At 49.5% G+C, this 24,962-nt stretch overlaps 1 protein-coding gene across 2 annotated transcripts in view; it reads left to right on the forward strand.

Annotated features, from left to right (window-relative positions):
• The window catches only part of LOC144828936 (uncharacterized), a 410,356-nt gene that overhangs the window by 293,674 nt on the left and 91,720 nt on the right, over positions 1-24,962 (forward strand). For both annotated transcript variants that reach the window (XM_078687588.1, XM_078687589.1), the window contains one exon: positions 14,353-14,428. In XM_078687588.1, coding sequence (XP_078543714.1) covers positions 14,353-14,428 — 76 coding nt within the window. The remainder of the gene's footprint in view (positions 1-14,352; positions 14,429-24,962) is intronic.

A 24,962-nucleotide genomic window follows, 5' to 3' on the forward strand; every position in this document is an offset into this window, starting at 1 on the left:
CTGGAGAGAGAAGAGGTGGTTAACTAAAGAATAGACTTTGAAAGTACAAAGCGGTAAATACAAACTAAGATGAACATTGCCATTACTTCGGAAACGAAAGAAACACGGAAAAAAAGAACCCGAAGATGGCGCCCAAGAGTGGGAGCTTCCGCAGGAAGCATGCCGACGTCACCGGAAATACACCCAAAGGGGGTGTGACGCCGACGCCCACCTGGGCAAAGAAAAAAAAACAAAGAAAAGACTACGAATCCGGACCCAACCACAAGACCGCGGAATAATGCACAGCATAGTGAATCCAGAAAGATCTTCAAGCTGCAAAACTACACCGACAGGTAAGAAAACTATTCGTTCGAGGCATATGAGCTGCGGATTGCACACTATGCATAGATTGCCACCTAGTGTTGGGCCCGGATGTTTGCAGTTTGTTTTGTTGTAGAAAAGTCTTTGGAAGTCACAGGATAGGTGACTCCTCCTTTGGATGATACTGCGCATGGTCATCGGCTCCATCCCCAGATTGTTTTTTTCCGCCACCGGGCTCGGATGTGTTTCCAGCGCTCCGTGTTGAAACCGAATTCCTTCGGCGCGCAATCCTCACCAACTTTCAGAAAATACGTTTTGAATGATTTTCCACTCGACGCTGTTCTTCAACCTCGAATACTTCGATTTCGGTTGACGGCCTTCGGACCTAACTAGGCCTCAACTCCAGCTCATGGAAAGGACGCCATTCAAGAAGTGTCCTCAATGTGGGTCGAAGTTTCCCCACACTGACCTTCACGAGGTGTGTAACCTCTGCCTTTCTCCGGAGCACGAGGCAAAGGACTGTTCAGCTTGTGCCTCTTTATGCTCCAAAAGACTATCCGGGACCGAAGAGCGAGAAGAGCAATGGCTCGATCTTCAACTTCCATTCCGGAGGACATCTTTGAGGAAGGGGTCAACATCCCAGAACAACAAGACGTCAACAGCGGTTCCGAACAGGAAGAAGATTTGGATGTCGAGGACATCACTCCAGCGCAGCGGGTCGTAAGTAAGACCGTCGACCCCGACCCTTCCTCGACACCCCCAAAGAAGGCCCCGGTTACACCCTCGGGCTCGGGTGCACACCGACACTCAGCTTCTACTGCCCCACCTTCGGGCCCGGCTAAGAAGCCAATTAAGCCTTCAAGCGACTCGGGCTCGAGTCAGCCTTCACATGGTGCCGGCGCCAACTTACTGGCACCGAAAAAGACATCGACACGGGCTACGCCGACGTCCAACCCATCGGCGCCGAAACCCACAACTTCTTCGGCACCGAAACCTAGGTCGGAACCAAGCAAAGCTTCGGATTCCAAAACACCACCGGAACCGAAAAAACCATTGGATCCAAAGAAACAGTCGGATCCAAAAACAACATCCAACCCGAAAAAACCTTTGGAACCGAAAAAACATTCGGAGCCGAGAAAGACTCCTGCTTCCCCGACAAAGGACATTGTCAAAAAACCAAAGCAAGCCGCTTCTGTGCCGAAACCTTCTCCAGCACCAAAAGATCGGCCTCCGGTAAAAGACTTACCTTATCCAGACCCTGCTCAAAAGACTCTGGCTAGAGACCCAATCACTGGACAGTTGATTTTGGCCTCAAAGAAGCGACCACTGGACAAACCAGCTCCATCTCCGCATGCAAAGAAGGACATGGCTACCTCGCCTTTAAGACTGCCTTCCCCTTCTCCTCCACCTATGCCATCACCACATGCTCCCATATCACAGCATTCCCGAGCATCCTCTATAGACCATAGGGATGATAGCTCTGATGATATGGGGGGTAACATGCCTGATCCAGCCACACCTACAGAATCACCTGACCCATGGGATGATTATACCACTCCATATGTCCCAAATGTCCCTCAGGATGACTTATACCCCTCAAGGCCTTCCCCACCAGAAGACACTATAGGGTTTAACAAATTGATACACAGGGCTGCACACGGAGTAGCCGTGCGCTATAAAAGACAAAAATTAACATAACATAACAATATCACGGGGTAGACATACATACAGACCCTGTAGATGAAGACTTCCTGATGGATACCTTTGATAACACACAAAGGTCTACATCCATTTTACCAATGCTTAAGGGAGTAATTAAGCACGCTTCTGAAGTCTTCAAAGACCCAGTCAGAACTCAAATCATTAACCCTCGTATAGAGAAGAAATATAAAGCCGCCCCTTCAGACCCGGCATATATTAAAGGGCCAGTACCACTAGACTCACTTGTAGTTTCCAACGCACGCAAGAGAGCAACATCGCAAACATCAGGTGATGCTGCCCCACCAGATAAAGAGTCTAAGTTACTGGACGCATCAGGGAAGAGAACCGCGTCTCAAGCAGCAAACATGTGGCGTATCGCCAACACACAGGCATTGCTAGCCAGATATGATAGAGCACATTATGACGAGTTAGTCACTAATGAGACACCTCCCTGACAAGTACAAGGATAGAGCACACAAACTCATCCAAGAGGGTAGAAACATTACAAACACCTCCATCAGGTGTGCCCTTGACGCAGCGGATACTGCGTCTAGAGCAGTTAACACTAGCGTCTTACTACGCAGACACGCCTGGCTACATATATCAGGATTCAAACCTTAGGTACAAAGTGCCATTCTTAATCAACCTTTTGATGAGCAACACCTATTTGGACCCAATGTGGATGTATCGCTTGAAAAAATGAAGAAAGATAGACACCGCCAAATCTATGGGAGCCCTGCAATCGCAGGCTCCCAGACGTTATTTTCGTCGCTCATCCTATAGAGGTGCCACCAGAGGATATTCCTCAGACACAGCTTCTGCCTCATTCAAAGTACCCACAGAGTCCACTTACGGCAAGGTCTAACAAAGGGGTGGGCACTGGGGTAACAATAACAAGGGCAGAGGTAAAAGTAACAACTCCCGCTCTGCCTCTACCCCTGCCCAATGACTCCCTTCCCCTTCCCCCGTCCCATTCCACTCCTGTCGGGGGAAGACTCCAACAATACCTGCCAGCCTGGGAATACATCACATCAGACAGGTGGGTGTTAAATTATTCAATCAGGTTACTGTCTGGAACTAAAATCTACCCCCCACAAACATACCACCCAAGCAGCGTCCAATGTCACAGGAACATTTAACACTGCTCAGACAAGAGGTAATATCCCTCCTGCAGAAAAATGCAATAGAAATAGTTCCAGAGCACCAGAAAATCAAAGGAGTATACTCACTATATTTCCTAATACCAAAAAAGGACTGATCTCTAAGACCCATCCTAGACCTCAGACCTCTAAACGTTTACATTCAGTCGGACCATTTCCATATGGTCACACTTCAACAGGTCCTTCCACTACTGGTACTAAACAACTTCCTTGCCACTCTAGATCTTAAGGACGCCTACTTCCATATTCCCATCCACGCAGCGCACAGAAAATATCTTAGATTTGTGCTAGGTGGGCAGCACTACCAGTTCAAAGTGCTCCCATTCACAACAGCGCCAAGGGTGTTTACCAAATGCCTAGCAGTAGTAGCAGCACACTTAAGAAGACAGCATATTCATGTGTTCCCATATCTGGACGACTGGCTCATAAAAGCCAGCTCATGCAGCCAGTGTGTACAACACACTCACGCTACCATTCAACTGCTTCACGACTTGGGATTCACAGTAAATCACACCAAGTCACATCTACAACCCTCACACATGCAACAGTATCTCGGCGCTACAATAAACACCCAACTAACACTAGCGTATCCCTCTCCAGCAAGGATAACAAGCGTACAAACTCTCCTAACAAAATTCAAGCCGCAACACTTGATACCAGCTCGAGTGTTCATGCAGCTCATAGGAATGATGGCATCTTGCATATTTGTAGTACCTCACGCAAGATTGCAAATGCGTCCACTTCAAGAGTGCCTAGCACGCCAATGGAACCAGGCTCAAGGTCAACTGACAGATCTAGTGTTGGTAGACGGTCAGACTCATCGTTCTCTGCAATGGTGGAACACCAAAAACCTTTACAAAGGGGGACCGTTTCTAGAGACAGTTCCTCAAATAGTCATGACAGCGGACGCATCGCTCTCCGGCTGGGGAGCCCACCTCCTGCATCACACCATGCAAGGCAGGTGGACACCGCAACAAAAGCTACTCCACATCAACCACCTAGAGTTACTAGCTGTGCTTCTAGCCCTGAAAGCTTTTCAAACTCCAGTGTCAGGCAAAGCTGTCTTAGTCCGCGCAGACAAAATGACAGCTATGTACTACATAAACAAACAAGGAGGGGCACACTCTCTGCAGCTCTCTGTTAGCACAGCAGATATGGAGATGGGCTATACCACTAAAGATCTTCCTATTAGCCCAACACGTCCCAGGAGTACAAAACACTATGGCAGATCTGCTAAGTCGACAAACTCAGCAAATCCACAAATGGGAACTTCATCCACAAGTTCTTCATCCGTTCTTTCAAATGTGGGGACAACCTCAAATAGACCTCTTTGCCACCCACAAACGCAAAATGCCCAAACTTTGCCGCCAGATACCCACACCCATTGTCCAAAGACAATGCGATATGGATGAACTGGTCAAAACTATTTGCGTACGCTTTTCCTCCTCTCCCACTACTTCCATTAGTGGTACGCAAACTACAGCAACATTCCCTAACGCTCATCCTAATCGCTCCAACTTGGGCCAGACAACCGTGGTACACCACGCTGTTACAAATGTCTGTAGTACCACACCAAAAACTAAACCTATCTCCACGCCTATTAACGCAGAACCATGGAGAGATCAGACACCCGGACCCAGCTCAGCTCAACCTAGCGATCTGGCTCCTGAGGTCATAGTTTGGTTACCTCAACCTTCCCCCAGAATGTATGAACGTTATCAAAGAAGCTAGACGCCCCACCACTAGAGCATGTTACGCTGCTAAGTGGAAAAGGTTTGTCATATACTGCCAGGACAACCAAATTAATCCTTTAGACATGTCTATTCAACACATCATCGGATATTTATTGCACCTTCAAAAGTGTAACTTAGCCTACACATCTATCAGGTTACACCTTGCGGCCATTGCGGAATACTTGCAAAATAGGCAACATCTATCTCTTTTTAGAGTGCCAGCTATTAAAGCTTTCATGGAAGGACTCAAAAGAATAATTACTCCCAAAACACCACCTGCACCAGTGTGGAATCTAAATGTGGTTCTCACAAGGTTAATGGGACCTCCCTTTGAACCATTACATAAATGCGAATTGCAATTTCTAACCTGGAAAGTAGCTTTCCTAGTAGCAATTACGTCTCTCAGAAGGGTTAGTGAACTACAAGCATTTACCATTTAGGAACCCTTTCTGCAAATGCATCATAACAAAGTGGTTCTTCGTACTAATCCAAAATTCCTTCCAAAAGTCATTTCCCCTTGTCATCTAAATCAATCTGTTGAGCTGTCCGTTTTTTTATCGCAGCCTCAAACAGTTGCAGAAAGAGCTCTACACACTTAAGATGTCAAAAGAGCATTACTGTACTACATTGAAAGGACACAAACGTTTCGTAAGACAAAACAACTTTTTGTGTCTTTCTCACCGCCACATAAAGGCAATCCCATTTCAAAGTCAGGGATCGCTAGGTGGATTGTTAAATGTATACAAATATGTTATCAAAGAGCCAAACGCACATTAAGAATCCCACCAAAAGCCCACTCTACCAGGAAGATAGGGGCTTCAATGGCATTCTTAGGGAACATTCCCCTAGATGACATATGCAAAGCAGCTACATGGTCTACACCGCACACATTCACAAAGCATTACTGTGTAGATGTGCAAACTGAACAACAAGCCACTGTGGGCCAGGCTGTACTAAAAACTCTGTTTCAAACAACTGCAAAGGATACTGGTGGTCGACGCTAGGTGTGGGAACTGCTATGTAATCTATGCATAGTGTGCAATCTGCAGCTCATATGCCTCGAACGGAAAATGCTACTTACCAGTATGCATCTGTTCTTGGCATGTAGAGCTGCAGAGTTGCACACGCCCACCCGCCTCCCCGGCTACCTTTATCTGTTCCAGTATTATCTTGATTAGATACATATCACATGGACATCACTATCTCTTATACAGCTCCATCACTTCCCCAATGGCGAAAAACAATCTGGGGATGGAGCCGATGACCATGCGCAGTATCATCCAAATGAGGAGTCGCCTATCCCGTGACTTCCAAAGACTTTTCTACAACAAAACAAACTGCAAACATCCGGGCCCAACACTAGGTGGCAATCTATGCATAGTGTGCAACTCTGCAGCTCTACATGCCAAGAACAGATGCATACTGGTAAGTAGCATTTTCCTTTTTATACAAACAAATTGGTCTGAGTTCAGTCTTTGAGTGTGTGACATCATTTGCTGCCTGAGTGTGTACAAGAAGTGCTTAACACTACCTTCTGATAAAGCCTTTCTGGTTGCCCACACTACCACAAATGGAGAGAAAGGTGATATCAACTTTTACCTCTGCCTAACTTTGGGGTTTCACTGGACTCTGTGCATATTATACCTCATTTTGGTATAGTATATACAGAGCCAGCTTCCAACATGTGTTCTTACATTGGCACTATCTCATAAAAAGCCAATAGTCCACTTGTTTCCGTTCCATTCCCGGACATTGAGCAGGGTGCCTCCTTTGCAATGGTTATGTAGGAGGCATCCGAGGTTCCCAGCCTCCAGCTCCCCACTTTGTAGGTCAAAACTAACTTGCTAACTGATATTCTCCAACTAGGGCAGAGTAATATTGGGCCCTTGTTGTCTTTTAATGAGGCCTTCCCAGACACTCTTTTAGGGGCCTCGGCCATGCCTTGCTGTGGTCCCCCAGCAAATCGCCAGATTGTGCAGCGCCATGGCCCTGCCCCGGTCAACCCTGCTTTTCTGACTGAACACCTTTCTCCCGAGAGTATGGTTGTGCAAGCTTCGAGCATCAGGACGACCCCAATGCCTTTCAGACTATTCCTCCGAATGGGGAATCTAAGAGGGTAGAGATAATTTGGAAAAGGGAATTTCCTTCAACAAGTTTGGCTCGCTGATGATTCAATGCCAACTGCCTTTTAGGCTGATCTTCCCATGCTCTATGGGACTCTGTAGCTCCGGTTCTCCTAGAGGTCCCGGGGAAGAGATTTTTTTTTTTTGTTGGAGGGGGGTTATAAAGCGCAAACTTGACCAAAGGTATCAAAGCGCTTTACATGAGCACCACTTGTGTTACAGACAGATACATTAATTGTTTATTAGGCACGGTAAGATTACATGATTTGCCCAGAATCACAGGATGTTGAACGTCCCCTCTGAGACTCGAACCTGGTTCCCCCGCTTTGAGGTCTACCACACTAGCCGTTAGGCCACACCCTCTACCCGTACTCATCCTGTACTGACACGAGCCATGCAGATGGGTGCCTCACTGCCAAGATTACTATCCTTTGTGGCCTTGATACTACAGGTTCCATTGGTCGAGCCATTAGCACCATCATCAGTCATCGCCACAGCTGATTTAGATCTACAGGTTTCTCCAGCAATGTACAGTTGTCCCTTATGGACATGCCCTTTGACTGTACTCCCCTTTTTGGGGACAAGTGGACTTTGCCCTGGAGCTTTACAAATAAACAGGGCCACAAAGTACTCTGCCCTGCCAACGGCACCAACCTTTTCGACCCTTCCGTGGATCTGGCAGGGGTATCTCAACCAGTCAAGTACTTCAGCCTCATCAGAGATCCTAGCCCTTTCATGACAGAGAAAGTGACACCCATCAATCCTGTGGTCGGTAATAGCATGCCAGTTTAACCTCAGCAACTAAACTTGTCAAACCTTTTTAGTGTGCCTTTACAGGAGCTCAGCCACCCGGTTGGAGGCAGTATGCAGCACTTTTTATAAGGCTAGCAGCAGATGGCAGCCCTTGGTTACATCTCCATTTTGGGTGGGAAATCAGTCAGGAAAACTTCAGAACAGGTGTGCCCACCTCTATCAACTCCACCCATAAGGTGGGGGGGGGTGAGATAAAGCACAACTTTTCGTCTCTGCCATCTTAAAGATAGGGGGGACCCCTCCAATCAGAGTTAGGTCTATGCCCCCCTCCCACAGGAGGGTGCCATAATAGAGGGTGCAGTCACCCCGGGTATGGTGCCCATTGGATCTACCTGCTACTCCCCTGACCCGCCTACTAAATTTGGTATTTAGGTGGCTCCTCCAGACCTAGAAACTAGATTTGCGACGACCTAAGGAGAAAGATGGCCCTTCAAAGAAGACTGAAGACTACTGTCTTGGCCCCAGCACTGCCGGCCTGTCTTCAGCTTCTGCGAATCTGCGACCAGTTTTGCAGCCAGCGAACTCTGAAAACCCTGGGAGGACTGCTGCCTTCGAAAAAGACTCCAATTTCCAGTGGACAGCGGACCTGTCCAAGAAGAAACTAGCTTGCGGGACCTCGGTTCAAGGCTGATCAGTCTCCTGCCCACTCTGCACCCATTACAACGCATGCTTTTACCACGCATGCCTTTACAACGCGGTTTTTACAACGCATACCTTTACAACACATAGTGCTTTGGGGCGCTGAATAGTGAATAGTTTAATTTACTATTCCAACTCCAGTCCCCGTGGATAGTAGGGAAGGTGTTGGATAGTAAATTAAACATATTCCCTATCCTAGAGCGACCCTCAGCGCAATGCGTTGTAATGGTTTGCGTTGTAAAAGTTGCGTCGTAAAGGCACTGCGTGGTAAAAGTTGCGTTTAAAGGATGTTTCCCCCGATGCCTCCTTCGACCCGGTTCCGGCGCCGGAACGGCGCCGCTGGGTGCGGCTTTCGACGACGTTCGGAGAGTTCACTTTCCATGAACCGGCCCCATCATTTGATCCCCCTGAGTACCAGGAGATGGGTGATGAGGAGAATTGGGAGGGGTCTGAGGACCCTCTGACACAGGAGTGTCAGTCCCAGGAGGACTGCACAGGTGGACTTGGAGATGCCAGTGACCTGGACGTTTCGCCAGTCACTGGTTTTGTCTCCCCTCCTACCGTGGCTACGGAGCAGGGGGGTACCTATAGTGTGGTACTGACGCGGGCGGCCAAGGCCTTGGGCCTTGGGCCTTGAACTCCCCGTCGCGGCCGTGAGGACTAACCTCCTCACTGAGGTCCTTAAACCGCAGTCAAGCTCGGCTGAGCCTCTGCTGCCGTTTAATGAGGCCTTGACTGCCGTTCTTGTGGGCACTTGGTCCAGGCCCGCTACAGATTCGCCTGTAGATAGGAACGCGGCCAGACACCACCGCCCGGCCCCGGGCGACCCTTGTTTCCTGTCCACCCACCCCACCCCTGAGAGCCTGGTGATCCAGGCCTCCAATTCCCAGACCGCATTCCCGTCAGCTCCGCCTGACAGGGAATCCAAGAGGTATGAGCAATACGGCAAAAAGGTATTCTCCTCCCTGAGTCTGGGACTGCGGTCTTCCAACACCGCATGCCTCTTGGGCCGCTACACCCACTCTCTGTGGGATACGGTCGCGGACGTGCTGCCAGAATGCCCGTTGGAGGTACGGGCTAAACTCGGCCTAGCCCTTGTGGAAGACCGAGATGCGGCACATTATTCTATCCGGTGTGGACTGGATACCACCGACTCACTGGGCAGAGCGATGGCAACGACGGTGGCGATTCATCACCACGCCTGGTTGAGATCCGCCAACTTCTCGGCTGATGTCCAGAACACACTCATGGACATGCCGTTTGATGGCAATCGCCTTTTTGGCGACAAGGCAGACCATGCGCTTGAGCGCTTTAAGGACTCCAGGGCTACGGCCAAGTCCTTGGGCCTCTCGGCCCCGCGCCAGCAATCGGTTGCCTTCCACTCCTTTCGTGGCCACAGAAGGGGTGTACCCACACGTGCTGCCAGCCACGCACCGCAGGGTAATACCCAACGCGGTGGCGGCTGTGGAAACCGCCGTGGCGGCGGTCGGGGACAACGGCGAGGTCAGTCCACACCTTCCCCCGCAGCATCCGCCTCCAAACCCTCCTAGTCCGTGCTTTCAGGCCCATGTGTCGCCAGTGGAGGGCAGGGTTCGCCATCACCTCCTCCACTGGCACACTGTCACTTCGGACAGGTGGGTGCTGCAAATCGTCCGAAGGGGCTACTCCCTCCCCTTCGAGACGACCCCTCCAGCCATGCCACCGCAATACCACCGCGTATCGGGGGATCATTTGTGACTTCTGCAGGAGGAAGTTACGGCCCTCTTAGCCAAGGGGGCCATCGAGCGCGTTCCTGGGCCAGAAGTAGGGTGTGGTTGTTACTCCCACTACTTTCTGGTACCCAAGAAGGGCAAGGGGGGCCTGCGCCCTATCTTGGACCTACGGAACGTCAACGGCTTCCTCCGGAAGGAGAAGTTCAAAATGCTGACACTGGCTCAGGTCCTAGCTGCCCTGGACCCAGAAGACTGGATGGTAGCGTTGGACTTGCAGGACGCTTATTTCCACAGGGAAACTTCCACTACAACGCGGCCAATTCCACGCACACCATAACAACGCATGCGTGGTTACAACGAGAAGCCTTTACCACGCATACCTTTACTACGAAAAACGTAGTCAAGGTATGTGTGCTAAAGTACAAAAAAATAAAGGGGGGGCTTGGGGGGGTCTCACCCCCAAAAAATAAAAGCGTGAGAAGAAAAAGACGCACCTGTTTGAGAAAGAAAAAAATGTGAAGGAGAACGGCGTCTTAAGAGGAAACGGAAAAACACTTCCGCTTCCTCTTAATGACGTACAACGTCACCACGTCAAAACAAGGAGAGGAGAGGTAAGGAGGAATGAGCGGGTGGTGTAGCAGAGAGGGTGAAAATCCAATAACATGAAAAAACCATTTACATGCATACTTTTACAACGAAAAAACGTTGTAAAAGTATGCGTGTGAAAGGTATTTTCGTGGAAAAAAATGTGCGTGGTGACTGCATTCCGTTGTAACGCATGCGTGGTAAAGTCATGCGTTACAACGGAATGCGTTGTAAAATCATACAACCTTTCCCACATCCCCGTCCTGCCGGCCCACCGGCGCTACCTGCGGTTCACGGTTGGCCACAAGCACTCTGTTTACCGTGCTCCCCTTCGGCCTTACCAGCGCCCACGGGTGTTCACAAAGGTGATGGCGGTGGTCGCAGCTCATCTGCGCAGGTTAGTGGTTTCAGTCTTCCCCTACCTCGACGACTGGTTGTTGAAGGCGGGCTCGCCCCAGACAGTCGTCAGCCACCTCCAGACGACGGCAAACCTCCTGCACCTGCTGGGGTTTTCCATCAATGTGCCGAAGTGACACCTGTGCCCCTCTCAGAAGCTCCTCTTCATTGGAGCGGTTCTCGACTCTGCGCAGTTTCGGGTTTATCCTCCCGAACAGCGGGTCTGGGATATTCAGGCTCTGATTCCACTCTTTCCGCCTTTATCCCGGGTCTCAGTCAGGTTGACGCTGCGGCTTCTGGGGCTGATGGCCTCCTGCATCCTTCTGGTGCATCACGCCCAGTGGCGGATGCGGGCTCTGCAGTGGGACCTGAAGTTTCAGTGGGCCCAGCATCAGGGCAACCTTTCCGACCATGTCCTGATCTCGGAGGGCACTGCAAGACAGCTGCAGTGGTGGCTCACGGACCGCGATTGGGTCAGCGGCAGATACCTCTCCCTTCCCCAACCGGAGCACGTAGTTGTGACGGACACGTCCCTCCAGGGCTGGGGGAGCCACATGGGAGCGGCGGAGATCAGAGGCCTCTGGTGTCCGGCGGAGTCCCGGCTCCATATCAACCTTTGGAGCTGAGGGCGATTCGTCTTGCACTGAAGGCATTCCTCCCCTCTGTCCGGGGGAGTGTAGTGCAAGTGTTCACGGACAACACCACCGCCATGTGGTACTGCAACAAACAGGGCGGGATGGGGTCGTGGACCCTTTGCCAGGAGGCTCTGCGCCTCTGGCAGTGGCTGGAACATCAGGGCGTGACCCTGGTGGTTCAACACCTGGCAGGTTCTCTGAACGCCAGGGCGGACGAACTCAGCCGTCGGTGCATGATGGATCACGAATAGCGTCTGAACTCGGATGTGGCGCAAGGTCTCTTTCAGCAGTGGGGAGAGCCTTGGTTAGATCTATTCGCCACGGAAGAGAGCGCACAATGTCATTAGTTCTGCGCGTTGGACTCGCGGCACTCGCTCGGCGACGCTTTTCGTTGCAAGTGGAGTTGCGGTCTGTTGTACGCCTTTCCGCCTATACCACTTCTGCCCAGAGTGCTGAAGAAGATCAGGCGCGACCGGGCACAAGTCATCCTTTTGGCTCCGGACTGGGCACGAAGGTACTAGTATCCAGAGCTACTCAGTATGTCAGTCGATCCCCCGGTTCGTCTGCCTCTTCAGGAGGACCTTCTGTCACAGCAGCAGGGGACGGTCCTCCACCCGAACCTGTCCAGTCTCCACCTCCATGCTTGGAGATTGAGCGGCGACAGTTGAGGCCATTTGACTTGCCTCCTGAAGTCTGTAATGTCATTCTGGCAGCCAGGCGTCCCTCCACAAAATCGGTATAGGCCTGCAGGTGGAATACATTTGTGGCATGGTGCACAGCAAAGGCTGTGGATCCACTTTCTGCCCCTCTTTATGAGGTTCTTCTCTTCCTTCTTTCTCTTGCCCAGCAGGGCTCTGCTATGGGCACTATCCAGGGCTACCTTTCTGCCCCTTCAGCCTTTCTGAGGCTCCCTGATCAACCTTCTTTGTTCAAGTCCCCGATTGTAAATAGGTTTTTGAAGGGCATCACACACACGTTTCCTCCCGTTCTGTTTGTGATGCCTCAGTGGGACTTGATAATGTCAGTTATGACCGGTTTACAAGCCCATCTAGTCGCGCACTGTTCACTCAGTGGGACTTGAACCTTGTTCTTACATTTCTGATGTGCGCTCACTTTGAGCCACTTCATAACTGTCCTCTCTGCCTTCTTACTCTGAAGACTGCTTTCCTGGTTGCCATCACCTCTGCCAGGAGAGTGACTGAGCTCCAGGCACTTTCATGTACACCACCTTTCCTTTCTGTCCATCTGGACAAGGTTGTGTGGCGTACTAAGCCATCTTTCCTGCCCAAGGTTGTCACGGCCTTCCATATCGGGCAGTCTATCACCTTGCCCACCTTCTTTCCGCCACCGCATCCCTCTAAAGAGGAAGAGCGGCTCCACCGTCTGGACCCAAAACGTGCGCTTTCATTCTACTTGGATCGCACGCGCCAGTTCCGGGTGAATGACCAACTCTTTGTTGGTTACGTGGGCGCTAAGAAGGGGAAAACGGTGCACAAGCGGACCATCTCTCGGTGGATCATCTTGTGTATCCAGGCATATTACTCCTTGGCTAAAAAGGAGCCTCCTGTTGGATTGCGGGCTCACTCCACCCGAGCCACGGCGACTACAACTGCCCTGGGCCGGGGAGTGCCCTTGCAGGACATTTGCCAGGCAGCTAAGTGGGCCTCGCTGCACACGTTTGCAAGACACTACTGCCTGGACAGTCAAGTCCGGAGGGATGGCTTATTTGGCTGTTCCGTCCTCCAGGACTTTCTGGTGTGATTATTGGTTCGCAGACCCACCACCGGGGTTGGTATTGCTGGGGGTATCTATTCTAAGGTAAGGAATCTATCACTAACGTGTCTCTTTCAGATGCACAAGTTACTTCTTGTGTAACGATATATCTGTAAGAGACATTAGTTAGTGATAGATTCCTTACTGACCCACCCATCCTCCCCGTTCTGCGAACCGATATCTAGGGTTAAGGTCATCCCCTTTCAGGGCCCTAGTTTCAATGGCACCAGTGTTGGTTTTCAACATGGCTCAGCGTTTCTGGCGCGGAAAAGCTGTGTCTAAGAACTGACGTCAGCACGCGTAGGCGGCGTCTAAGTACTCCGACGACGTCATCACGACGCCGACGACGGACGCGGAGCCGCAGACGACGCCTACCGACGCGCAAGGGTACTGCTATGCAAAAATTTCCAGATCCAGTCTGACGCCTGGGGATATTCTAAGGTAAGGAATCTATCACTAACTAATGTCTCTTACAGATATATCGTTACACAAGTAGTAACTAGTGCATTAGGCAGCCCATGGAAGCAGGCTACAATGGCCACATTTTTTATCTTGTACTAAAAAAGGGGCCAGAGAAAATATATATATCATTGTGTTTTGGGAAAAACAGCATATATGCCTTTCACAAACTCTTTTTCAGCTGATTATCTAAGAACCACAGCCTGATGGTTCCATCAGTTTTGAGCTGGAGGATGGGCAATTGGACAGCCAGTATAATAGTATATTGTTGATTACATTCTACTGAACGTTGGTGTAACCCTATCTTGTTCCTTCCTCTCTAGGCAAAGCCTGAGGATACAAATGCCCCATGCCAAGTAAATTCATTAAACCAGCCTCCAGGGCAAACGTTTGGAGCAGGTATGTGGATTTTAGAAACTATATATAACATTGACACATTAATAAGTTAATTTTGCAGTGTGATGAAAAAAACTAAACATAAGTATCACTTTCAAAATGTTGGTTTATTTTATTTAGTGAATGCAATTTTTATAGCCTGGAAATCAAGCTTCCAACACAGTCCGTTGTGTTGTACTGGAAAATATGACTGACCAGTAAGCACTGAAATCGCAACATACACTGGATCTTTGTCTAATAGTACAGCGCATCTTAGTCTTTATATTGTTTCCACTTCTTCTCTTTAGTAAGAGAGCTAGAAAAAACTAACCTAATGGAACAAACTGCTACTATTGTAAAGGCACAATTTTCTTTATAAATTTGGTAACGCTGACTTTAAATAGTCTGCAATATAATTTATATGCATTTAAAACTTCTGTTTTACCATTTATTTTGATGGTTTTACGTGTGGTAAAAAGTGTTCCTTGAGCAGCACTTGGGTGGGACTAATCTAATTCTTTTAATTTCAGTGATGAATTCTGCATTGCAGAATTCCTTTTTTTGTTTTTCTTACTTTGCGTGTCTTTATGCAAAGTAGTTCTCAATTCTCTATCATCGACTTTTATGTGTTCACATGCTTGAATAATTCTCTGTCATTGAGTTGGAGTTCCACGGTGCTTTCCAATATCAGTAAATAAGAGTAACGTGTGAAATGCTATACAGCAATGCGTTTAGTAGCAAATGTAATTGAAAAGCATCAAAACTTCATCCAAAGAGATTCACCTACTCCTATATTTGCGCAGGGGGTGTGCAGTCTAGACTTAAGATAATCACCTATTTGAAAAGCATCTAATTAAACAAAGTGCGGTAGAGCCTTTCTGGTATCTTAATATTATGTTTGCAGCATGTGTAACTGTTGATCTTGTGCATACTCCTGCCATTTGTTTTGGGCTTAGAATGTTACATGTTGTAATTTTCCGACGATGGTGTGTTAGTATCCAGATGTCTTGTGATGCCCCCATGAAATTCACAATGCACACTGACAGATTTCCCTTCGATTGTATTTTTCAGTTATCGGAATCAGACGTGTTATGTTACTGCTGTGCTTTGGGTCACCATTTTTGCACTGGCCACAGAACTTCCAGAATCTAAAATTGCTGCCACAACTGCAATGTCCTCGTAACCAAGTGCTTTGAGGTCTAGGTTGTTGAACTTTTTGGGGGATGGGGTCAAGGGTTGTAGGGAAATACACCTTTTAACTAGTGCCTTTTTTGCAGTAGCTAGTTTCTGTGGTCAAGCCAGCATTGGATATTTAGCCTGGTCTTTCCATGGACCCCAACAAATCCACCTTTTCAGAGTGCAGTGCATTCTCCTGCAAATAGACAATTTGATACAGAAGGGACTGAAGGTTGGTTCATTACATACAGAAGCAGTGCCAAAACACTAATGAAGTCCTCTTCAGGTGCAGTGGCAGCAGGCTTCAAAGGATTTTTTGTTTTTGCTAGAACTGTACATACAAACGAGTTAATTACATACAAAGACAAGCAACACTAGAAGTTTAGTTTTGATATGCAAAGTTTACACTAAAGCCTGTTCGTGAATCCATGTCCGCAGAGTAACTTTATGAATACCTCCAGACTTTATCATGCTTATTTACCAAGCTTTAAAATAGCGCTCCCCTGCCCACTGTAGTGAGGGGAAGAGCCTCCCAGGTGGTCATATCCCGATGTGTTCACATATTCCAAGGTGCTTTATTCCAAGGTGCTACCTCTGGTAGGTGGTAATAATATGCCTGCCTAGGTATTTAAAGATTTCTCCCGCCCATCTGAAATTGCCTGTTTTAATTTCCTTATGTGTGCCTGTTATCGGGAAGTAGATCGATTTCGTCAAGTTGACCCTCAAGCCTTTTGTTTCACCATAAACCCATAGCGTTTGTAGCAGTTGGAGCAGGGAGTTATCTGGTTCAGTGACATTTGTACATCGTCTACATAGAATGAAATTACTCCACTATTGGAGCTTTCATAGATACACATACCTGAATCAGTTCCCCGTCGTCGAGACGGGAGTCTCCGGTATATCAAAGCAATGCTTAGCAGTATAGCTAACTGAAAAAAAGGCCTAGGCCCAATTCTCTTTTGTAACCCATAACCTTTGTTATGTAAAAAAAGGACCAAACTTTTCCCTTAGCCAATCAGAGCTCCTCACCCTCTAGAACCCTCCTGAGAGAACCTTTTACCCCTCAGATTTTCTACCGGCACGTTGTGCTAGGGCATCTCCTAGCAGCTCTGCTCAAACTCTGGATTTCCAACTTTGTAGAAGCTTGATTTCTTTCTATTTTCTTGTGGATTTGAGAATCTTGTGACCTGTTTCTCATCTACATCCTATAGAATGTCTGGAAAAGATAAAAAGGGTATTTTTAGAGCCTGTGCCACCTGCTCTAAAAAGAGACTCTACACTGATGACCCACATGAAGACTGCATTTATTGTCTTTATCCGGACCACCAAGCAAAGGATTGCAAGGTATGTCGCACTTTCTCTAGCAAGACCCTTAGAGATCGTGAGGGACGCCTTTTAATTTGGCTTCAGAAGATCAAGGCCAGAAAGGAGTTGGTTTCTAGTGATAGTGACCAATAATCCTCCTCTTCATCTAGGAGATCTCAAAAAAGAACAAGATCTCCTCAGGCTCATTCCTCAGGGGAACGTCCTGAGAAGGCCCTAAAAAAGACCACTCAAGGGTCTTCAGGGCGTAGTCCTTCCAAATCTCCTCAGCCAAGAGAAAAGGAGAGCAAAGGACACACTTCTAAGGAAAAAGTATCCAAGAGAGCCTCTTCTGAACCTTCAAAGACACCACCTTTGGTTCAAGAGTCCTTCAAGAAGCAATCCTCTAGTATTCCTGAGGAGAAAAGCAAAAAATCGACCGACTGGATCGTCGCCGAGAGTGTCGACGAAGAAGTCATCGTCTACGGCGACGACCACAGAGGTACAGAAGCTACCATTGATTGTGATAGTGTCGACGGCGTCCGCGTCGACGAGAGCGTTGATGCTGGTAACATCGACAACGACATTGTCGTCGACGGTGATGACAACGGGGTCGTCGACTGGAACGTTGAGGACGATGAAGGTGTCGTCGGCGAGGAATGGTTCCAGTGCACGACGGTAGTGTCAACAACGATCTCGTTGACGGGCTTGTCGACTAGAAAAATTCCAGAAAAACAGAAAAAGATCACACCAGCTGTGACTTCTCAGAGTATGATTACTCCTCTGGTTCCATCGCACCTTTTGGAGGAGGAAGAGTCGGATGAGTAGGAGGATAACGGACCCTTCGGATACGCCAGTAGCCCATCGCAACTCCATGTAAAATGTCAGTAGGATGAAGATGAAGAGGGTTATGAAGAATATCACAGCCTCTCGCAGCATCGTTACCAGCAAGTACCTCAGGAGGAGATGGCCTCTATGCCATCCTCAATGATGGACTTGCAGTTCATGTTGCAAGATTATAAGAGGAGGTTTCCTCCGTCAGTAGTCCCTCAGGAAGTTCCTCTTTCACGTCCCCGTTCTATTCCGGCTACTCCAGTCCGCAGCAGAGAATCGCTGCTGGACACTACTCCACAGACGCCTCAGGTCCAACAGCACCAGGTTCCGGTTACCACGGATGACGAGGACCATGAGGAGGAGGAGCTAACGGAACCCCACAAAGAATGGGATGACTATCTAATCCCATCTCCACCATCATCTACTCAAGGGCCGGTGGATTCTCCACCAGTGGATATTGGTGGATTCCACAACTTGATGGAAAGGGCTGCAAAAAGATATCAACTGCCTATGAAGGCAACTCAGGCAGAATGTTTTCTTTATGACTTTAAAAAGCCCTATCAAAAATCTGTCAGATCCATACCAATCATCGACCATGTATGGAAAGAAGGTTTACAAGTGATGACAACCCCAGGGACGGTTACACCTGTGCTCGCTAGGTTGGACAAGAAGTATAAGGCGCCTTCGGACGCTCCAGCGTGTTTGCTGGGCCATCCAAAACCGGACTCTATCATTTCGCAGACAGCGCAGGAAAAATGGAAGAACCCGTCAGCACCTATTTCTGCACCTCTGGACAGGGAGGGACGGCGTTTGGACAATGCTGGTAAAAGATTCTCCTCGATGTCAGCTCTCCTAGTCCGAGCAGCTAATGCCCTTGCCACCCTGGGCAGATATGACAGGCAGATGTGGTGCGATATAGCACCATATGTGGACCTCCTTCCGGAAGACAGTAAACAGGAGGCGAAGAAGATTCTGCAGGAAGGTGAGAGGACTTCAGCTGAAGTAATTTAGTGTGCCATAGACATAGCTACCACAGCCTTTCGTTCCCTAGGAGGGGCAGCAGATTTACGGCGCCAGGGTTGGCTGAGGGCCACTGCCTTTAGACCGGAGGTCCAAAATAAGATTCTGGATCTACCTTTTGATGGGGAGGATTTATTTGGACGTCTGGTAGATGAGACCATGCAGAGTATTAAAAAGGACATGGATACGGCAAAGGCCTTGAAAACGCAGTATCGGAAGGTGCCCTTTCGAGAGGCGCCCATGGAAGAGGACAACCATCTTATAGAGGTGGATACCAACAAGGCAGATACACCTCCTATTCTTCCTCATCACAGCACTACCAGCAGCAATACGGCCAGTTGTCTGGAAACTACTCTAAGTTCGCTCCCAGAGGATGAGGAGGTCGTCCAGGTAAAGACAACAACAAAAGACGACAGCCTTCAAACTCCGGATTTGTATCCTCCTACCCCGTCAAATGTTCCCCTGGGTGGAAGAGTAACTTATTACTTACGTCAGTGGCAGAGAATAACATCGGACAAATAGGTCCTCCACATAGTAAAATTCGGACATACTCTAGAATTTCTACACTTCCCTTCTCTCACTCCACCTACATATCAAGAAGTCAAACACCTACCTCAAATGCGTCGGGAGATTCGGGCAGTGCTCCGAAAGGGAGCAATAGAACCAGTACTAAACTCCCAAAGAGGGAAAGGATTTTATTCCCATTTCTTCTTGATCTGGAAGAATGCTCTCAAGTGGCGTCCGATCCTGGACCTACGGTCTCTAAATGCCTATCTCAAGAAACAGTCATTCAGAATGGTGACCCTCAAAGATATTCTGCTACTCTTAAACCCAGGAGATCAGATGACCTCTCTATTTACAGGATGCATACTTCCATATCCCCATCCATCCTTCCCACAGAAAATACCTTCGATTTACAGTGGCCAAAAAACATTACCAGTTCAAAGTGCTGCCATTCGGCCTCAAATCTGCCCCGAGAATTTTTACAAAATGTCTGGCACCGGTGGCAGCGTATCTCCGAAGACAAAAACACCAAATATTCCCATACTTAAACGACTGGTTGGCACCATCGCAGAAGGAGGCTCAAGCTTCAACTTTGGCTTGCATGGATTTGTTTGCAGACCTGGGTCTGACTTTATATGTAGAAAAATCGTCTCTTCAACCATCCAGAAGGATCACGTTTCTGGGTGCAATCCTAGATACGTCTCAAAACAAGGCATTCCCATCCATAGAAAGACAATTGGGGCTCGTCTCTCTGGCCAAAGAGTTCAGGAGAAGAAAGTGTCTTTCAGTCCGAAAATACAAATCACTTCTGGGGACGATGTCTTCATGCATACCACTCATTCCCCTGAGTCGATTGAGAATGCGTCCGTTGCAAGAGGCTCTAGATTTACAGTGGTGCCAAGCAAAGGGATCCTTCGAGGACAAGGTCAAAGTCACGCAACCAATGTTGCAGGCAATAGCGTGGTGGACTCACGGAAGCAATATCTTGGTGGGTTTTTCCTTCCTGACCGAACCAGCTCCACTCGTGGTTACCACGGATGCCTCTCTCGAAGGATGGGGAGCAGTCCTTCAGGAGTTACAAGTCAGCGGCCGATGGAAACAAAAGAAACAACACCTTCACATAAACCTGTTGGAGTTAAGGACAATAGGATTGGCATTGTTGGCCTTCCTGCCAAGAGCGGAAGGAAGATCGGTGTTAGGGCGGACAGACAAGACGACCGCAATGCACTATATAAACAAACAGGGGGGCACAAGATCGCTCTCTCTGTCAAGAGAAGCTCAGAAAATATGGAAATGGGCTATAACTCACAAGGCAACTCTGAAGGCTGTACATCTTCCAGGGGATCAGAACACGACAGCGGACATTCTCAGCAGGCAAAACACGACCTGCCATGAGTGGGAACTCGATCAGGAAACACTACTGACAATCTTTGCCAAATGGGGAGTACCAACAGTGGATCTGTTTGCCACAGCCCAGAACAAGAAATGCCAATTCTTTGCAAGCTGGTATCACCAAAGGGGACCGTGGGGGGATGCGTTTTCGATGGCATGGTCAGGCGTCTTTGCCTACGCTTTTCCGCCGATTCCCCTCCTGCCGCGAGAGGACAGGTTGGTGCTCAGAACAAATCTGAGATTTATTCCAAGGGTGCCAACGGATTTCCACTTGTAAGCCATTGATCCATAAGAGATTCTTTCCTCAACCATCTACAGCGGCAGAGAGAACTCTCCACACTCTGGATGTTCAGCGTTGTCTGACATTTTATTTACAAAGGACATGAACTTTCAGAAAATCAACACAATTGTTTGTGGCTTTTAATGCCCCCAGGAAAGGATTCCCGTTGTCAAAACGGGGAATTGCACAATGGATCTCAAACACCATTCAATTCTGTCATCAGGCGGTGGGAAAGCCGTTCACTGCACGTGTTCGTGCACATTCAACAAGAGCGGTATCAACCTCTACTGTTCTGTTTTCAGGCGTCTCTATTCAGGACATCTGCAGAGTGGCTACCTGGAGGAGTACGCATACCTTTACCAGAGATTTTGCAGCGTGAATCTTTCTGGATTCACTATGCTGTGCATTATTCCGCGGTCTTGTGGTTGGGTCCGGATTCGTAGTCTTTTCTTTGTTTTTTTTTTTTTTTTTCTCTTTGCCCAGGTGGGCGTCGGCGTCACACCCCCTTTGGGTGTATTTCCGGTGACGTCGGCATGCTTCCTGCGGAAGCTCCCACTCTTGGGCGCCATCTTCAGATTCTTTTTTTCCGCGGTCGGGTCTGGATCGTTCCCGTTTGGGCTCCAGACATTTTTGGAGAAAGAAGAAAGAAAATACAGAAAAGACGAGGAGAAGTCATCTGAAGACTCCAGGGGACTTCACCGACGAAAGACAAGCAAAGATAAGGCGTTTTCCATCCAGATCTTCGACGACCGTCGACGAACACGCGACCAGAGAGGCCCTGGACGCTCGAGGATGGACAACACGCCGTTCAAGTTCTGCCGTAACTGCCACCACAAGTACGCGCAGAAGGACCAGCACCCGGTATGCAACCTTTGCCTACCGGTGGACCACGAAAGCGGAGACTGCAACGCCTGTTCCGCCTTCACCCCGAAGACCCTTCGTGTGAGAGAGAGGCAGAGGGTAGCACACGCCGCCCTGCAGGGGAAGGCCCCGACCCCGTCGCTCTACGAGCTGGGGATGTCCTCCGAGGAAGAAGACAACGCTGCCGCCGAAGACGACAGCTACACGGTCGTAGAGACCGATTACACGAAGACTTCTGACAAGGTAGGAGACTCTTCGGCCCCCAAGAACCCGAGAGACTCTGAGTCTCGAAAAATCGAGGGCAAGACCCCGAAAGCGCCGACGCCAAAAAAGGCGGCGTCCGCGACTACTCCCAGGCCCAGCGGATCCTCAGAGAAGGAGTCCCCGGCGCCGAGAGCTGCTGATCAGCAGAAGACGTCGAAAATCGTCCCCGAAAAGGATCGATCGACGAGGGAGAAAGACCCGAAACTGTCGACGACGACCAGAGACCCGATATCCGGTTCGACGTCGAAAACTTCGACTCCGAGAGGCACGGCGACGAGCCATCCGTCGAAGAGAGCGGCGGAACCATCCGACGCGGAACACGCGGCCGAGATGGAAAAGAAAAGAAGGCGCCTCGAGGCAGAAATGGAGAACTTCATGCAGCGGAAAAAAGATTTCGACGCAAGGATGAAGGCCTTCACGATCCCTCACAAGACCAAGCCACCAGTGCTGGAGGCGGTCGAGGAGGAAGAAGAAGAGGTCGCCGAAGTCACCGAGCAAGACCAGGACGTCGAGGTGTTCGACGACCAGGAGGAGTACGAGAATCCCCACGAGAGCTACAGCTATGGGGAGGAAGATGAGGGCAGGACAGACACAGAGTCGGCGCCCTATGACCTTCAGGAGGTAGATTACATCGATGTCGACACCGACAGCCCGGAGGAGGTGGTCGACACCTACCCCTCGAGGCCCTCGCCGCCGGACGACATCGGGGCCTACAACGCGGTGATACAATCTGCCGCAGCAGCTTTCAAGCTCAAGCTCGACGAAGAGAAGCAGAAAGCAGACTTCCTTCTGGAAACATTGCTCCCAACACAAACGAGGAGCCAGTTCCTCCCGATGCTCGAGAGCGTCTTGGCTCAGGGGAAGGAAGCTTTCAGGGAGCCCGCAACATGCAAGGCAGTAACTCCCAGAACTGAGAAGAAGTACAAGCATGCCGCAAAGGACCCGGCCTACATTCAGGGCACGGTCTCCGCAGACTCCATTATCACGGCCACAGCAAGGAGGAGGGCTAACGTACCCACTACCTCGGGCCCGCCACCGGATAAAGAGAGCAAAAGGATGGATCTGGTGGGCAGAAGGATCGAACGGAATGCCGCGACCCACTGGCGCATGGCTAATTCCAACGCCCTGGTAAACAGACACATGTACCAAATCATGGAGGGACTGGGGCAGTTGGTGAAGGACTTGCCCCAGGATGCCAAGCAGAAAGCCGAAAAGCTAATTGAAGAGGGGAAGAATGCTGCAAATTCTTGCCTTAAGACGGCCCTGGATGGGGCAGACACCGCCAGCAGGCTCATGATGATGGGCGTCACGGAAAGGAGACACGCCTGGCTCAGGATATCCGGTTTCAAACCGGAGGTGCAACACAGCATCCTGAACACACCATTCAACGGCAGTACGCTTTTCGGACAAACAGTTGATGAGCAACTCAGCCAACTTAAGAAGGATAACGAAACAGCAAGATCCATGGGAGCATTGCAGTTCAGAGGGAACAAGAGGGGCACCCCGTCACGGAGGCCCGGCGGAAGAGGCGGAAACCAGCCAGGTACATCACACCAGGCTTTCCAGCAAACGCACCAGGCAGACTCGCAGGGTCAGCAGGGCCATCAGAAACAGCCCTGGCAGTACCAACAAAGAGGCCAGTCCTTTCGAGGGAGAAATGGACGGGGACAAAATAGAAGAGGGGGCCAGCAGCCCACCTCCAAGTGACTTCAAAAAAATCCGTGTGCCCACCCACAAAAAAGATCCCAGGGGGCAGCACGTACAGATGGGTCAAGACAAACTAGACACCTACGACCACAGGACACCAGTGGGAGGAAGATTAAGATTCCACCTCCAGGAGTGGAGAGGAATCACATCAGACAAATGGATCCTCAACATTATCCAATTCGGATACTGCATAGAGTTGGAGGCGAGGCCAACAAGCAGAAAACCAAGAAGAAAGCCGCTAGCAAGCAAGCAGCTGCAGTGCCTTCAGGAAGAAGCAAAAGAACTCCTGCAGAAGCAGGCCATAGAAAGGGTACCCTTCAAGGAAAGAAACACAGGAGTATACTCAACATACCTCCCGGTACCAAAAGTAGACGAGACAATGAGGCCCATTCTCGATTTACGGTTCGTGAACAAATTCATAAGAACGCAAAAATTCAAAATGACCTCCCTGCAAGAGGTGCTCCCACAGTTGCAGACCGGGGACTTCATGGTCACTATAGACCTCAAAGACGCATACCTGCACATCCCAATGAACAGGAAGCACAAGCACATGCTCAGGTTCACCGTCGGAGAAAGCCACTACCAGTTCACGACACTGGCCTTCGGTCTAAAATCGGCACCAAGAGTTTTCACAAAGTGCCTCGCAGCAGTCGCAGCGCACCTAAGAAGGCAGGGAATACATGTATACCCTTACCTGGACGACTGGCTGGTGAAAGCAAACTCATACCAGAAATGCAAGCTGCACGCACATACAGTGACCAGCACGCTCATAAACCTGGGGTTCTCCATCCATTGGAAGAAATCATCAATGGAGCCGGAACAAGTGAAGATCTTCCTGGGAGCACAGATCAACACCTTACAGGGCAAGGTGTTCCCCAGCGAGAAGAGGGCGAGGGCGCTGGTGAAGGAAACTCGCCTCTACCGGAAGGGACAAGCTCGGACAGTGAGGACGGCGAGCAAGATCATGGGGATGATGGCATCATGCATCCACCTGGTACCGAATGTACGACTCCACATGAGACCCATTCAAGAATGGCTACAGGAGCAATGGTCACAAGCTACAGGCAGTTGGGAGGATCTAGTGGTTGTAACGCACGCAGTGCAGAAGGAGATGACATGGTGGACCATGGAGAACATAGCAAGGGGAAAGCCTCTAACGCCCCCAACGCCAACAGTGACCATCACCACAGACGCATCCCTGAAGGGATGGGGCGCTCA

Source organism: Lissotriton helveticus, chromosome 4_1, assembly GCF_964261635.1.
Source record: "Lissotriton helveticus chromosome 4_1, aLisHel1.1, whole genome shotgun sequence".
In the NCBI taxonomy this organism is placed as follows: domain Eukaryota; kingdom Metazoa; phylum Chordata; class Amphibia; order Caudata; family Salamandridae; genus Lissotriton; species Lissotriton helveticus.